At 39.6% G+C, this 18,213-nt stretch overlaps 1 protein-coding gene across 1 annotated transcript; it reads left to right on the top strand.

Annotated features, from left to right (window-relative positions):
- Nucleotides 1-9,065: 9,065 nt before the first annotated feature.
- Nucleotides 9,066-13,347, top strand: LOC108386202 (olfactory receptor 7G1-like). Its single transcript, XM_017643974.3, has 2 exons — nt 9,066-9,190; nt 12,360-13,347. The coding sequence occupies exons 1-2, from the start codon at nt 9,066-9,068 to the stop codon at nt 13,345-13,347; spliced, it is 1,113 nt and encodes a 370-aa protein (XP_017499463.3).
- The last annotated feature ends 4,866 nt before the right edge of the window (nt 13,348-18,213 follow it).

Here is an 18,213-nt window from a genome sequence, read left to right as displayed (position 1 = left end):
TGAATTTGTCATCTTACTTGAGTCAAGTCTAGAATGAGAGACATTCTGGGGTTTCAAAGCACTTAACTTTTCAACTACTATGATTCTGTCAAAATGACCAGGAAATCCTGATGATGAGAGCCTGACAAATTGGGATTGAAACCCAATTTCTCTCTTTGTGTAACTTTGTGACTATTGACAAATGATTTCAGCTGTCTAAATTCAGTTTTCTGGCCCATGTTTGATAAAGAGATTCTGGGTCCTGGGATGTTGGTATAGTGTCTGGGGGAGAATATTCTCAATGTAAAATGGGACATGGTGGTTAGGGCGGAGAGTGTGTGTAAGCTGGGCCGTGGTCCCAGGTGGGCACTAGTTTTTGCCTTATCCAGTTGTTAGGATCGTGCAGATTTTGCCCCATATGTAGGCCTGCTGAGAGAGAAGGGAGATAGTCTTTCTAACCCAGCTTGCTCATTATTGAGTGATCCTTCTATTAAACTGTTTCTCCAGTGATGTCATTATCCACTATCCTCGGTTTCATCAGGTGTAGTATTGGTATGATTAGATTATGTCAATGGTTTGTGTTCCTGAGATATACGAACTCAAAGCTGAAGCATTCTTCAGTTATTAAGAAAAAGCAGCTTAAGAGGTAGAATTCTTCTCCAGGTACATGTAGCCAAACCATTGAAAATATCATTTTCTAGGAGAGATGATCAACGAGTAAATGACATTTTCTGTACTCTTTTTTTCTCAAGAGCACGTTGACTGTTGAGTACCCTTATTCTTCCAGGTGCATTTGCCAATCAGCCAAGCAGGTTCTCTGAGGAACTGGGAATGTCACTGCATCTGTAGATGCAAGGATGTCCTCAGATCCTACAGCTGTTGCTATTTGACCAGAAGCATTTGACCGGTCAGTCAGCTTCTTTCCTTTTGGCAATGCATTTCTGCCATTCAAATCCTTTCCATATTCTATAGCAGAATCTGCCAGCTGATGTCCCCAGGGTCACACCGGCAGAGCTTCAGTCCCCTTTGGCCTCAGTGACTTACACCAAACATGATAACAAGTCCTTCCCAGAGGCTGCATCATGTAACTCCAAGAGCAGATGCTTAGGTTATGAGTCATGCCATATTCCAAGAGTCAGAAGTGTTCATAGCCAATCCATTCTTTATCTGGGTGGGGTGGGATGGTGTGTGTGTGAAATTTCCCTCACCTAAAATTAAACATTAACCACGTTAAAGTGTTTTAATTCAATGGTATTAGTTACATTCCCACTATTTTGTAACTCTGACACCGTTTCCAAATCTTTTGCATCCCCGTAAATAGAAACTATAATCTAGAAGCCAGCACTTCTCAGATTCCCTCCCTCCAAACCCTGATAATTTCTAACCAAATTTCTATTTCTAGGAATCACTTAAATTTAAAAATACAGTCCGGCGTTTTTCTTTTAACCTGCAAAAAATGTGTTTATTTGTGCAGAATAGAGCACTGTGATGTGGGCCATGCAACGTGGGGCAAAACTATAGGCAAATACAACAAGCAACGGAATGCAGTCTTATTTTATGGAGAAGGATGACAAGTTGGGAGGGGTTGTTTTGAAAAAGAGCAGGAGTTCATGGTGATGACAGTTGATCATTGGCTGAAGTGTAGGGCAAATGGATCCCTTGTAGGAGACACAATGCACATCATTTCTCTGTTGGGGTCTGTAATTGAGGTGAAGTGGTAGTGCTCCCCTTTCTAGACTCCTGACTCAAACTTAGGTTTTCTTTTATTCTTTTTGACATATCGTACAATATATATGTTTTGATGTCTAGCTTATTTCAGTTAGCATAATGTTTTCAAGGTTCATCCACACTGAGCCATAGATCAGAGCTCCATTCCTTTTCATTGCTGAATAATATTTCATTGTATAGGTGGACTGTGTTTTCTTTATGGTCCAAACATATGAACATGAGTTATTTCCACATATTGGCAGTTCTGACTAATGTTGCATTGAGTATTGATCCACCAATACTGTTTGAGTCCGTATCTCAGTTCTTTAGAATAAATACCCATGAATAAAATTACTGAGTCATCTGATAACTTCATTTTAGCCTTCTGAGGAAAGCACAAATTGTTTTCCATAGTGGCTGTGCCATTTTTCCATTCACACCAGCAATGGATCAGGGTCCCCAATTCTTGCACAAAAGTTTAAAATTTTGATGAACACCAATGCATCTGCTTTTCTTTTTCTCTCATGCTGTTGGTGTAATATATAAGTGCACCAGGAAGTTATTCAGGACATTCACAAGGTTGTGAATGTATTAGTGTATTCAAAACTATCAACTCTATCTAGTTTGGGTATATTTTCATCACCCTCCCAACATACACACCCACAGATCCCATACCCACTGCACAACGCCTTTCAGATCCTGAAGTCTCCTGGCCTGGGCACTAAGGTCCTAAAAATATCTTGATTCCCCCTTTCTGGGACACTATTGAGATTCTGTCAAGATGGGATTTCCTCTTGCTACGGTAGGTCTAAAAACAGCATTTCTCTCATAGAACATTTTCCAGGTGGGGTTTTGGAACATCAACAGCTGACAGCACCTTCAAGATAACTGGTTCTATGATCCTTTAAATGTCCAGGTGGTGCAGAGTAATGCCTGCAAGATGGTGGTGTGGAAGTGTCCACCATTTTTCCCCTCCCAGAAACATCAACTGAGACAGCTATCCAGGCAGGACAGTACCTTCCCAGGAGTTCAGGAGTCCAGCTGAGGGATTATAGCACCAAGAAGAGCACAGAAGAAAGAAAGGATGCATAGAAGAAAGACAGGCTTGCATCACCTCTGCCAACCCTCCCCTGACACCAGACAGCTTGACCTGAACTGAAAACCTCCTGGTGGCCAAGGGAGAGTGTAGTGAGCCCCCAGCCTCATGTGGGAGCTAGCACAGACCCCCCCCTCTCAGGCTGGCCCTCCTTGCCCCAGGCCCTGGCCACCCCAGCACCAGGTGGGCTCCAGCAGCCCCAGGCTCCAGACAGGCTCCCACAACCAAAGTTCCTGACTGCAGTCCATGGTTCTGGCTCACCTCAGGGCCAGGCCAGCTCCCCTGTTGCCAGGCCCATCTCTGTCCCAGCACTGGGCTGAATGCCCTGACCCCACACCCTCAGCCTGTCCCAGCCCGTGGTCAACCCTGTGGATGTACAATCCAGACCAGCTCCCTGAGACATAGGCTCCCAGCACACTGAGGCACTTGGCCATTTGCTGCTTTCCTGGCTGCCATGGCCCAGAAGTTCACCCAGAATCCAGGCTTTGGCTCTTCAGGGTCTTTTACCACTGTAATAGTTTGTAAGTGTCCAGTTCAGTGGCAGTAAATACAGTCACAATGCTGTGTTTCCCTCAGCGCCATCCACCAATAGAATTCTTCACCTCCCCAAACTGAAACTGGTACCTACTAACAGTTCACCCTGGTCCTCGTGCCCCCAGACCTGGCCCATGTCATTCTAACTTCTGTGACTGTGAATTTGACTGCATTCGGAACCTCTTGGAAGTCGCCTCACACTTTATATATCCCTATGGGACTTAGTTTACTAAGCATAATGACTTCAAAGTTTACCCCTGCTGCAGCATCTGTCAGAATCCCCTCCGTGTTAGGCTGAATGAAGTCCTATTGTGTGTGTACCATATTTTATTTCCCCATTCTTCAGTTGATGGGAAATTGGGCTGTTTCTACCTTGCGGCCACTGTGAATAATGCTGCCATGAGCATGGGTGAACAAACACATGTTCAAGTCCCCGCTTTCACTTCTTTTGGGAATATATCTAGAAGTAGAATTAGTAGATCATATGATAATTCTACATGTAACTTTTTCTCAGGAAATGCCATACTATTTTCAGTAGCAACTGCACCATTTTACATTCCAAGAAGACTGCCAAAGGGTTTCAGCATCTCCCCATCATTACTGACACTTGTTCTGTTTATACTTTAAAAAAAAAATACAATCACCCTACTGCATATCAGGGTGCATCACATGTGGATTTGATTTGCACTTGCTTAATGATTAGTGATGCTGAGCATGTCATGTACTTGTGGCCTTTCCTTTATTATCACTGGAGAAAGTGTATCTGAGCCGTGGTGCGTTAGTCATGGTTTAAAAACCATGTAGTCATGGTTTTTGTATGTTGTTGAGTTGTAGGAGGTCATTATGTTTGGGGGAGTATTAATCCATTATCATTTTAGCTTTAAAGTACTTAAATTTACCACTCTTCTCACTTTTTACAGTGATTGTTTTAGCCTATTTAAGAAATTATTACCTCTTGTCGATAGTTTCTTGCACTGTTTTCTAGGCATTTAATATTTTGTCTTGACTTTTAACACTTTGGTAGTTCGAAATAATTTTTGAGTATGATGTAATATAGACTATAATTTCATTTTTCGTGTTAAATATAACAATAATTTCAGCAATATTTTCTGAATGGGACCATCCTTTCCCTGCTTTGCCTTCACTGTCCTCAGTAAAATCTTGGTAACTGGTACTATATTTCTTTCTGTTCCAGAACAATACCATTTCAGTTACTATTTTTTTACCTGTGTAAGTTGTTCCATAGTATGCATTGTAAGGCAAAAACTCCACTTTGTTCTCATCAAGTCCAATATTCTGTCTCCATTGCCCTTTCATATAAACTTCAAAGTCAGCTCTCAAATGCAATAAAATCCCAGATTTGCCTGAAATCTACAAAGCTATTTGAGGAAGATAGACATCCCTATAATATTGGGCATATCAACCCCTGAACTAGAATATTTTTCCCTTAATTTAGATCTTCTTTAGTGTCTTTCAGTAAAATGTTATAGATTTTTCCATAATGTGCTTTCACAACGTTGTTAGAATTCCTCACAGGTATCTACCTGACGATCTTGTTAGAGGCATCCTTTAAAATCACACTTGGGAAACAAACTGTGCTTCGTAAAGACATGTAATTGGTGTTCCTATTTCTCGAATCATCACCAAAACTTGTTATTTCTTGTTTTTTTGGATAGCGGCCATTCTGACCTGTTTGAGGTCATACATCATGGTGGTTTTGATTTGCGTTTCCCTAATGATTAGTGCTGAGGAGCATCTTTTCATGTGTCATTTGTGTTTCTTCTTTGGAGAAATGTCTGTTCAGGTCTTCGTCCCATTTTGTAATTGTTTTATTTGGTATATTTTGGTGTTGAGTTGTATGAGTTATTTATATATTTTGGATGTTAACCCCTTATCAGACAAATTGTTAATGAATATATTTTCCCATATTGCAGGTTGCCTTTTTGTTCTGCTGATAATGTCCTTTGCCACAGAAAAAATTTTAATTTGATGTAGCCAAACTTGCTCATTTCCTATTTTAAATCTCTTGCCAAAAGGGATGAGTCCAAGAAAAAATTGCTCATACTTACGTTTAAAAAACTTTTGCCTATATTTTCTTCTAAGAGTTTTATGGTTAGATGTTTTACATACAGGTCTTTGATCCATTTCACATTACTTTTGTGTATGAAGTTAGGCAATAATCGAGTTTTTCCAAAACCAGTTATGGAAGAAGCTGTCTTCCCCATTTTATATTAATGACTCCTTTATCATATATTAATTGGCCATATATATGTGGGTTTATATCTGGGCTCTCTATTCTGTCCATTGATCTACTGGCCTGTTCTTGTGCCAGTACCACATTGTTTCAATTACTGTTGCTTTGTTGTATAGCTTAGAGACATGGAAGTAATCCCCCCAACTTTGTTCTTTCTCTGGGTTGCTTTGGCTGTTTGGAGTCCTTTTTGGTTCCATGTGAATTTTAGAACTATTTGTTCTAGTTCATTGAAAATTCTGTTGGAATTTTTATAGAGATTTGATTTATTGAATCTGTAAATTGCTTCTGGCAGGATGGTCATTTTAACAATATTGATTCTTCCTATCCATATGCATTGCTGATTCTTTAGATGTGTGGCTTGCTTTTGCATATTTTTTATAGAGTTTTATGAATGAACACAAGTGCTTAGTTTTGATATAATTGACTTTGTCAATAATTTTCATAATGCCTTCTCCTCAAGATGTCTTTTTTATGAAGTCCTTACTTCCTTGAAAATGAAGAATTTGTAGTATTGGCTTTTATATTTGAGGCATGAACCCATCTGCAATTTGGTATTGCGTTTGATGAGAGGAAAGAATAAAATTCATTTTTATGACCCTGTGCCTTTTAATTAATAGTCCATCCCATCACTGTAATCCCTCTTCTGGGATAACAGGATTGTGCACATTAACATCAATGTAGTGTTCTCTCTGGTGAGGAAAAAATTATCAGAATGTAGAGAATAAGGTGGAAGGGTGGAGAGACTTCAAATATACATGTCATTTTATTTCTTTATAAAAATGTCATGTAAGATAACAGTATATTTTATATTTTCTTGAGTGACTCTCACCAGGACAACGCTGTTTAAAGTGTCTTCACTGTATTTATAATTTTATAATTTCTACCCACATATAAAATCTATATTTTCACACCTAAAATTGGAATTGGGCTTCCTGAGATCCAGCATCAAGCCAACAGAGAAGTTGTTTTAGATCCCCGTGGAGACTTTTTTTGAAATACTGGGTAGGAAGCAATTTCCTCCATCCCTTGAGTTTCTTCTACCTGGTTTAAGAGTCATATTGACATAAGACAGAATAATAGGGGGAAAAATTAATTACATATGCAAATACACCCTTTTCTGCTGAGAAAGATCTAGTATAACTATGTCCGAAATAGCAGAATCATAGGAGATGTGGAGGTCCAATTCAACTTTAGTGATGTTGCTAAACAATTTTCCAAAAATGGTAAGTCAACATAACCACATGTTCAAAGTGTATGAGAGTTCTAATTACTCCTCAGCCTCACCAACACCGAGAGTGGTCTTTTTCATTGTGATACTTTATAATGAACCAGTAGCAGTCTTGCATTAGAAAAGATTTATTTCTAGCTTTTTATTTTGGATTTTAAATAAAGTTGCAAAGATAGTAGAGATGGGATCCAGTTTCTCCTAAGTTAACATTTTAAATAACAATGGTACATATGTCAAAATTAATTGTTATTGTTACATGACTGTTCAGTAAGCTATTGAATTCATTTGGATTTCACCACTTTTCACATGATTCTGCTCCAGAATCAACTTAGGACACCACACTATACTTAGTCATTAAGTCTCCCCTTGTCTGGGAAAGTTTGTCAGTCTTTCCTTGCTGTTCATGATCACGTTAGTTGTAAAGAATACAACTTCTCAGTTTCAGAAAGACATATGCACCCCCATGTTTGTGGCAACAATTTTTAAAATAGCCAAGATATGGAAGCAACCTAAGTGTCCATCAGTAGATGAATGGATAAAGAAAAAGTGGTACATACACACAATGGAATACTATTCAGTCATAAGAAAGAAACAAATCCTACCATTTGCACCAACATGGATGGAGCTGGAAGGTATTATGCTCAGTGAAATAAGTCAGGTGGAGAAAGACAAGTGCCAAATGATTTCCCTCAATTGTGGAGTATAACAATGAAGCAAAACTGAAGGAACAAAATAGCAGCAGACTCAGAGACTCCAAGAAGAAGCTAGTTGTTACCAAAGGGGATGGGTGTGGAAGGGCAGGTGGGGAGTGAGGCAGAAGGGGATTGAAGGGTGTTATGTTTAGTACACATGGTGTGGTGGGTCACAGGGAAAACAGTGTAGCACAGAGAAGGCAAATAGTGAATCTGTGGCATCTTACTACACTGATGGGCAGCGACTGCATTGAGGTATGGATGGGGCATGATAATATGGGAAAATGTAGTAACCACATTGTTTCTTTCATGAGAAACCTTCATAAGAGTGTATATCAATAATACCTGAATAAAAATTATTTTAAAAAAGAAAAAAAACTGTAAAATAACATATTTTTGATTTTGCTGAGTGACTCTTACCAGGAAAAATTGTTTAAAATGTCTTAACTGTATTTATAATTATATGCTTTCTACCCACATACATTATCTATGTTTCCACACCTAAAATTGGAGTTGGGCTTGAAATCCAGCCTGCAAGACAACAGTGAGGTTGATTTAGATCCTCAGGGAGACTTTTCTGAAATATTGTGGAGGAAGAAGAAATTTCCTACACACCTTGAGGTTCTTCTAGCTGGTTGAAGAATCATATTGACATGAGGCAGAATAATAGGAGAAAAAAATTACTTACATATGTATGAGGAATCCATAGATATAAATTCTGAAGACAGGCAGGGTCCATGAGGTCTGCATGTCAACCTGAACTAAGGAGGATGGGGTAGGGGTCTGAGACGTCAGAGAAAAAGGGAAGCAATTCGCAGGCATAAGAAAGAGTACATGTCTGATAAACAAATGTTTGCTTGGCCACACAGAAAAGCTGGGACCCAGAGAGGAACTGTGACAGGCTAGCCACACCCCTCCCTGTCCCCCACCCCTTGCTCACATTATCCCGCACTTCCCCGTGGGGATGGCCCTCCTCCTGGGGCAGGTCCTCCATCTAAACTGTTATACACTAGTTGGGGTGAGCATTAAAAATGTACATAACTATTGAATCACTATGTTGTACAATATAAGATTATATATCAATTATAATAAATAATATCCAGAAAAATCTTTTTATTGAATTGAGGAGGGCGTCATGTTTCTTTCTGAATCTTTTGGGCCTTGGCTGCCTGCAAGTCCGAGACAACCTGCATGTCACAATGGCACCTCTTCTGGGAAGCCTGCTCTTGGCGCCTACAGAAACAAAGATGCTTTTGTTTGTAACTAAATTCATTAGAGAATAGTGTGTGTGTATAGATGCAAGGCAAGTGGAGTCAGGTAAACGCACACAGGTGGGGAGAAGTGGATAGTTAGGGGCACAACCATCCAGAACTCCTACTGTCTATAGACTTGGTCTGTAAGGGTTTGCATTGCTCTGGGATCAGAATGACACTATAGGCCTGGCTAATGAGGATCTTGGAATATTGAGCCCCCAGGGGTAATGAGCCCCCGAGGATATATACTGCACATTCCGTCTGTGGCCACCTCACCTGACAGCCCCACCGAGTCAGGAACCACACATGTGAGGCCCCTCCCATGGGTGTCCTCCTTGATCACGAGCCAGGGGCCTCGGTCAGGCTGTCTGCCCTTCCTGAGGACAGACCTCCATCTTCCACATCCAGGGGCTGCATCGAGCATCACTGCTCCGTGAAGCGAACCAGGTAATCCAAGTCCCTGAGTTAATGCACTGCAAATAAGAGGAGGTGTTTTAGCCAAATTCTTTCCTGTGGAAGCAGTGAGGTGCATTCATGTTTAAAGTGACCAGAACCCAGTCGGCCGTGGAGCTCTGGCCTCACTGCCTATCAGCACACTGGACACCCCATATATGGGATTTCATAGCACACATGGCACCAGTGCTCCCTGACTTTCATTCTCGGGGCTACCTCACCCCACCTCTAGGGTTCACTTCCTCCAGAGCCAAACCTGCCTCTTCTCAGACAGGATGACAGTTATTTTTTCTGATATTTACTTCAGTTCTTGTGGTGGGAGCATGGAAAATCTTTGCTGCTATTTGCTGTTGATTCTCTTTCCTGGTTCTTGATAATTTGAGTGTGTAGAACAGCTGTTGTCTTATTCCCATGGATAATGAGTAGGCTGCCTGCTGGTCTACCTGTTCTTTGTAAAACTACCAAGTACTTTAAATGAGAGCAGCAGAGAAAGTGTTGTCTATTTTATTTTACTTTTTATTTTATTCCTGATAAATTAGGACATCAGCATCAAAAGAGTGTAATTTTAAAAAACCATATGCCCACCCCTCACATCATTCCAGTGCACGAATGCTGATATTCTGTTGTATCACCTTGAGGTTTTTATATAAAATAACACAATAATATGCCTGCAGAAGGCGCCCCTATTGGATTCCCCACTCTTTCCCCTCTTCCTGTCATAGAGGCATATTATTTTGGGCATATGGCTTCCATCACGCATGGCTTTTGACTGTACCTATGTCATAAATACACTTAAGAATAAAAGCCAGTTACTGTAATTCCTGTCAAAGAGGGAATGGAGAAACAAATTGTGATGTATCTATATGGTAAGTCACTTCATGGTTTTCTAAATTTTATAATTTTTCTTTTGTTTACAATTTAACTATAGTTGATTTCTGTCTGGTTTTTAAATAAATGGAGCTGAACTGAATATCGAGATTAATAAAAAAAATAGTTAGTTACCAAGGGGTCAACTGTATGTGACATGTTCACTGGGGTCATGTTCACAGATAGCTTTTAAAATTCAAAACAGTACAATTTTTGTGGCATCATAGTATTAAATGTAGTAAAATGTGCTGATGAGATCTGTATATTCAGTTAGTGTTGTGGTTCCTCAGGGAAGGAAAAGAATGAGAATTGTGTAAATACATGATACAGGTTCTTCAAGTATATCTATTAAATGTGGTAATAAAAACAAATTGACTGGTGGGTACCAAGCTCTTCATTGGTATCTTTGTACTTTCGTTTCTCTTGAATAATTCATAACAAAAATAAGCACAGCTATGAAAGATTAAAAAATGTGAAAAATATCTCATGTATAGACTTTTGTCATACATGTTCTCCTCCAATATGTTTTCAATATTTGTGTTCATTTCTACATCTATTTATTTTTATTACTTGATTCATCAAAATTGCTGTGCAGTTCATCTTCTGTCCCTGCCAGATGAATAATGATACCACCAATGTTTCCTTAATTCCCTTTTTTGCATGATTAAGGTTCCCAGCTGGGCTTGCAGCTCATAATGTCTTCCCTGAAATTTGCTGTTGTCACAGGTGGGATGTTCTTCTTGATTGTTTTCTTCCACTTGCCGAGCCCATTGATTTCTTCTGATGAGTGACACATGCCAGGAGCTGCTGTTCATGGCAGAAAAAGAGAACCACGATAGGAAATGTGAGGATGCGGGTGCCCTGTGCTGACTGCCATGCTGGATGTGTTTCTATTCATCGTCATCATTGCAACATCCCCATAAGGTCTGATGAAGGTTCCCGTTACACAAGTGAGGACACGAGGCCTCTGCAGAGACAATGTTCCCACTTCACAAAGCAAGTGCTGGTCTGGACTGAAATCACTGTTTGAGTTCAAGTAATCCTCCAAATAATAAGGGCTGTCGTGGTCACTGCAGTCTCCCCAGGAGAGCGAGGACCACGTCTTCACAGAAACCATCCTGTAGGTCACTCTATTGGCTAGTAAATAGCATGTTTTTCTTCATTACCTTGTCTTGGTCTTCAAGGACCTACAGATTGCTGTTTTCCTATGTGCCAATACAATTCATTCTTTCTCAGATGTAACTGTTTTTCTTAACGACATGACACTGTCACCTTAGGGGAAGACATCCTCTCAGGATGAGGCAGAGCATCTCCCCGACACAGTGTCTGCTTCCTGTAGAATGAACCACTACGGCCGATGAGGACTGTTTCAACCGGGGCGTCTTACGAGCTTCAGGTTGATGGGCAGCATTTCTTCTCTTTGCCAGGAACAAAGCATATACTTGGATGGATGCCTTGACCTGCTACATGCTACTTCATGGGTAGAGGTAGACATAACTTGCAGGAACTGGAAAAGTGTTTGGACATTGCACAGAATTAAAATGTTAAAAATGTTGAATGAAATGGTGAAATCTGTATGATTATAAAGGCTGGTTCTGTGTCATCAGGGGCATTAAGAGAGACTATTCAAGAGAGTCAACTCAGCAGTCACGTGGTCTAGTCTGCGACCCAGTCTTTGCCGTGCACCAGCCATACCTCCTGTCCATGACCTTGCCTCAACTTACCCAACTGTCCTTAGGGGTAAATGGGATCATAGCATGTACTTAAGCATCTGTAATGTGACCAGTCCTACAGATGACTTTGAGGAATGCCAACTATTTGGGACCACTGTTCTAGATGCAGATGTCATAACATTATTCATGTCCTTCTGTTTGTTTGAAGGCATGAGATATTTCTAAAGGAAATGCCATGTCTTATTCTTGGTGTCAGTCTCAGCACTTGGCACAATGTGTAATATGGATTTGGTGATCTCTAAAATTTTGGATCAGTAACAGAAAGACAGGAAAGAAATAGTGTGAGAGATGGTGATGGAGGAGAAATTAGCAGAGGGACAGATCTGAATATTCATCTGGGTTCACAATATACATAGAGGGTACTGTTTGTTTTGATTTAAGCACTGGTTCTCAAATATTAGCATGTTTCAAATTCATCTGTAGGGCTTGTTGAAACATACATTTCTGGTCCTCACCCCTGAGTTTATGCACAGGAAATTTTCACTTCTAAGAAGTTCCCAGTGGATATTGCTGCTGTTAGACCAGAAACTATTTCCATTTTTTCACTTCCTCTTTCACATCAGATTCATCAAGAACATGAATCACACAGATGTTCCAGAATTCCTCCTCCTGGGATTGACAGATGATCCAGAACTGAAGCCCATCCTCTTTGGGCTGTTCCTGTCCATGTACTTGGTCACCATCCTGGGGAACCTGCTCATCATCCTGGCTGTCAGCTCTGACCCCCACCTCCACACCCCCATGTACTTCTTCCTCTGCATCCTGTCTTTTACTGACATCTGTATAAGCACAACGACAGCCCTCCAGTTGCTGGTGAATATTAACAGAGAGAATCAGCACATTAGCTACATTGGCTGCATTGCACAGATTGGCTTTGTCTTAATTTTTGTTGGTTTTGAAAACTGTCTCTTTGCAGCAATGGCCTATGACCGCTATGTGGCCATCTGCCATCCACTGAGGTACACGGTCATCATGACCCCCCACCCCTGTGCTATGCTGATTCTGCTCTCTCTGCTCCTTAGCACTGGGGATGCCCTGCTCCACAGTCTGATGGTGCTGAGGCTGTCTTTTTGCACAAACAGGGAAATCCCTCACTTCTTCTGTGAACTTGCTCAGGTCATCAAGCTGGCCTGCTCTGACACCCTCATCAATAATTTCCTGATATACTTTGTAGGCAGCCTATTTGCGGGTGTTCCTGTATCTGGGATCATTTTCTCTTATACTAAAATTCTCTCTTCCATTTTGAGAATGCCCTCAGTGGAGGGTAAGCATAAAGCCTTTTCCACCTGTGGGTCTCACCTCTCAGCTGTCTCCTTGTTCTATGGGTCAGGTTTTGGGGTGTACATTACCTCTGCAGTTACTGACTCTTCCAGAAAGGCTGCAGTGGCTTCAGTGATGTACATCATGGTTCCCCAGATGATGAACCCCTTCATCTACAGCCTGAGGAACAGGGACATGAAGCGGGCCTTGAGGAAAATAATTACTAGGATACCTCTGTCTTTAATGCGTTCACCTGCTTTGGGCTTGTTTTTCTTGTATGAGCCAAAGTGACTGGATTCCTGGGCGGGCCAGATGCCTGTTTCCTCCACCACCATGAGGCTCTAACTTTATCAGATCACTCCATGGCCACGTGCATCTCAGCAATGGCTTGAGTTGTGATGATACCGTTTGTTCAGCTCCAGGATGACTGAGAATGACCTCAGTTTTCTAAATTCAGTTTCTTTGCTCTGGACCCACACAACCAAAGCTGAGTCAGGGGTTCTAGTTTAGTGATATTTTTTGTCGATTGCTCTCCAAACGAGGGAAATTACTGAAAGTGGATAGGAGGGGGAAAGTATTGAAGGCAGGCTGCAGTCATTTCTAGAGACTAGCTTTTGTCTGATCTGTGGTTATGACCATGCCGGCTGCATCCCAGATTTAGGCGTGCAGTGGGGCAAGGGAGTTCACCTTTCAAACCCCAACTTAGTACTCAGACTAGTCATTTGTAAAACATATACTTCCAAGTCCACGTTAGCCTCCACTATACTAATTTTCATTAAATATAAAATTGATACAATTAGATGATCTGAGTTGTTTGTGATGATTGTGCTATATTTGAGATTCATCAGTGGGAAGCAGATACATATATCATTTTTGGACATAATGGCCAGACACAAAAGCCTGACTGTCCTCTACTTTTTATGTTGATGCTGTACCTTTGCATAACATCATCAGAAGACATATATGTCATGAGTGAATACTGTTCTTCAAGATATATCATCACATTCTAATTCTCCTTACTGTGATATCATATAAATATTAATTTGCATGATAGTAGAGTCAGTGGTACCTATTTACAAAAAGAAAATTTTCAGTGAGGCACCTTCAGCTTGATTATCTGGAGGGATGGACAGTGAATGTAATCATGTGTATCCCTAAAATACAGACTGAGACACAGAGAGAAGGTGCGAGCAGTGTAACCATGCAGAGAAATCATTTTGAGGCAGCCAACAGTTAATTTTCACTACGTTTTGCCTTACAAAAAAGTCATGTATTTAGCTTTATGCATCTTTTTATTGCTTTTGTATGTACATGTGTAGAATATATTGTGAAGATTTGCTTCTTTGTGACCTTGCTAAAGTTTCAACTCAATGAATGAATATCACTTCTTGGTTGTTATTCTCCTCATTGTACGTCTGAGATTCATACGTGTTACTGGGTTTAGCAACTATTTGTTTATTTTCAGTGCCCTCTATATTACATATCATTATGATAAAAAGAGACAGGGCTTCTGATGCTGATTTAATTTTGGGGAAATACTTTGTCCTATTATGAATAAATCTCTTTGAATATTTTCTTTCATACCTCCTGGAATAAATCAGAGAATGTTTTACTGCTTGGGTGGGATTATTGACTATTGGGAGTATCTTTCCTCCTTTTTGTAGTTCCCAGGAGTTTTCCTGAGCCGTTGGACCAATTTACCCACACATTGTATATTCGTGCTATTCTACATCATCACCAAAATGTTTTCATTCGTCTGATGAAGGGCTGTGAAATATTTAATTAACTTATATTTCTCTTATTATGACGGGAAGCATTTTCACATATATGGGCCATTTATTTTCCCCCTTGTGTGAAATCCATGATCTATCATATTTTCATTGAAATCCATGTCTGTCATATATAGTATCTGCCATATTTACATGGAGATTTTTATCATTTTCTTATGCATAAAGAGGTCTTTATTCAATTGATATAGCCATCCTTTCTGATTTTATGCATAGAGAATCTATTCCTTATGTGAGTGGCTCATTTTTCATGGGCTTTATCTCCAATATTTGTAATGCATAATTATGCTGAATTTTGAAATAGTTAATTTGTCAGTATTTTCCCTGATGATTTTGCTCAATAGGCCTTCATGTTGAAATCCCTACTTAATGCATCCTGAAGGACAGATATGTTAGCCTTTTTCCATGACACATAAAGCTATGTGAAATTAGTTTTTATGTTTGGTGTGAGATAGAAACTCAAATTTGTTTTATGTCTAAAAGATTTTTATTACAATGTCCATCAATTCACCATAATGTCAATCAGTAGTAAGTATATTGCTCATCTATGCATTGGTATTTTTCTGGATGTTGTTTTCAGAACAGGAGGTCTGATAGCTAACCTGCACCAATATCGTATGTCTCAGTTATTGTATCGCATCAGTCAGCTAAAACTAAATTTATTATGGTAACAAACAAGTCCCATTTCCTATTTTAGTTTGAATCCCAATAGTATATTGTACCACAGTAACCACTTTTAGGACAATTTGATATTTACTGAAACTTAATTGATTACAAGACCCATAATTTTGATGTTTAGGCTGTAAGGTATGTGTGGACACAACTATTATGAAATTGGGAAACATTGATTGTGGAATTCTACAATGATAGCGAAATATCTGTTCATGCTTAGTCCATACTGATTACAGAGTACATACCAGAGTGTGCTCAGAGAATGATATCAACAAGATGGTAGAGGAGGAGAACATTCACTTATCTTCCTGCAGTAGCAATAATTTAGCCCACCCATATATTCTTAAAGAGTCTTCACATTACTCAACCTTATTAAAACCCCATTGTTTAATTTTCAATCCTTCCCTTAGTTGACTTATCAACAACACTGATTCAGTTGATTATAATTCTTTATTGAAGTATAGCTGCACAATTTATATTGGTTTCAAGTAGAAAAAAATAGTGCATCAACAGTTACCCACAATATTAAATCCTCACTCCAACTAGTACAGTTACTATCTGTCAACATAAAAAGATGTTGTAGAATCAATGATATCCTACAATCCCTGTGACCAACTTATATTATGTTTATCTCCTGTACTCTCTCTTTCCACCCCCACCCGCAACCACTCCCTCATGGTAACCACCAGTCTCTTCTCTGTGTCTACTGCAATGAATCTACTACAATTTTTCTGTGTTGGTTTTAGATTCCACAAATACATGATGTCATATGTATTTATCTTTCCCCACCTGGCTTGTTGCACTTAGCATAATACCCTCCAGAACCATCTATGTTGTTGCATATGGTAGGATTTCTTTCTTCCTTCATGGCAGAATAAAATTCAATTGTGTATATTTACCTTGTTTTCCTTATGGAAATCATTTAGGAATGTATTCTCCCATATTGTAGTTTACCTTTTGTTCTGTTGATGGTGTACTTTGCTGTGCAGAAGCTTTTTAGTTTGATGTATTCCTACTTGTTCACTTTGTATTGTGTTTCTCTTGCCTGAGGAAATGTATCTGGAAAAATATTGCTCTATACTTTTGATCAAGACATGTTTTCCTTTGCTTTCTTCTAAGAGTTTTATGATTAAATATCTTGCATTCAGGTCTTTGATCCATTTTGAGTTGATCTTTGTGAATGAAGTCAGGCAGTAATCCAATTACATTCTCTTACACATAGCTGTTTTCCCAACAACAATTATTGAAAGACTATCTTAACACCATTGTATATTCATGGCTCCTTTATTGTGTATCAATTGACCATATATCCATGCATTTATATCCGAGTTCTCTCTTTGTTCCTGTTGATAGACGGGTCTAATCTTGTGTGAGTACCACACTGTTTTAATTACTCTTGCTTTGTCATTTAGCTTGAAGTCAGGGAGTATAATCACCCCAGCTGTATTCTACTTTCTCAGGATTTCTTTGGCTATTTCTGTCTTTTTTGGTTGCATATGAATTTTAGAACTATTTTCTCTGGTTCATTGAAAAGTGCTGTTACAATTTTGATAGGGATAGCACTGAATCTCTAAATTGCTTTGGGCAGGATGGTCATTTTCACAATATTAATTCTTCCTACCCACATGCATTGCTGATTCTTTAGCTGTCTGGCTTGCTTTTGCATATCCTTTATAGAGTTTTATGAATGAACAGAACTGCTTGGTTTTGATATAGCTAACTTTGTCCATATTTTTCATAACACCTTTATTTGTGAAATCCCTTGTTACTTGAATCTGAAGTATTTATAGTTTGGGCTACAAAACTATCCATCTGCAATTTAGTTTTGTCTTTGATGTGAGGCAGGAATAAAGTTCATTTTTATGGCTCTGTACCTTTTAATAAATAGTCCATCCTGTTCCCTTAATCCCACTTCACTCCTGTGATAAATAAACTGTCCATTTGTACACTGGGCATGTTAAAAGGCAAAATTCAGCTCAGGTCATTTGAAGACCTAATTGGTTTATCAAGCAATTCATTGACAGCATCCCATCCAGCAGGTAGAGAGATGGGAGGTTTTATATTCACAAGAGCAGGACAAGTAAGTTATTAGGAAAATTTTAAAAAAGATGGATTATTTCAGGCCAGGGCATCTCTTCTGGGGAAAGGGACTGGCAGGGTTTATTGTGCAGATTACCTCCCTAGTGCTGGTAAGGAAATCTCAGATCAACTCTTAAGAGGTCACGTTCTTGGGACAGGTTGATACCGTAACTAACTCTGGATTTGCTGTCATGGGGGACAAATAACTCCATTTTGGGTCTGTTGTTTCTTTTCTATGACTTTCAGTATATAGCATAACTGAGCCACATCCTAGGGAAAATGACTTTGCCAGACAAAGCTTGATTTTTGTATCTCAACATCCCAGGGAGCAGTAAATGGTTTCCCTTTAATGTTGTAATTCAGGTAATTAGAATTCTCCTTGGTCATGTTTGGGAGTGGAGAGGGAGAGGTCTTTCTCTACTCCTCGAAGACCATAGGGAGCCTTGTCAATTTCTTCTTACGTTTGCATTCCTTTTTTCTCCCTGATAACTTGATGGGGGATGTCTCTGTTCCCAGTGATGAGGAGGAAGGGGAACAAGGTGGACAACCAAACTGACCCTACAGGCTACACCTGCCCTCTCCTGGTGTCCCTATTAGCATGTGAGATACTTAAAGATGC

This window comes from Manis javanica, chromosome 13 (assembly GCF_040802235.1).
Source record: "Manis javanica isolate MJ-LG chromosome 13, MJ_LKY, whole genome shotgun sequence".
NCBI lineage: Eukaryota > Metazoa > Chordata > Mammalia > Pholidota > Manidae > Manis > Manis javanica.
The sequence above is the reverse complement of the archived record's forward strand: the minus strand, read 5'-3'. Positions and strand labels throughout refer to the sequence as shown.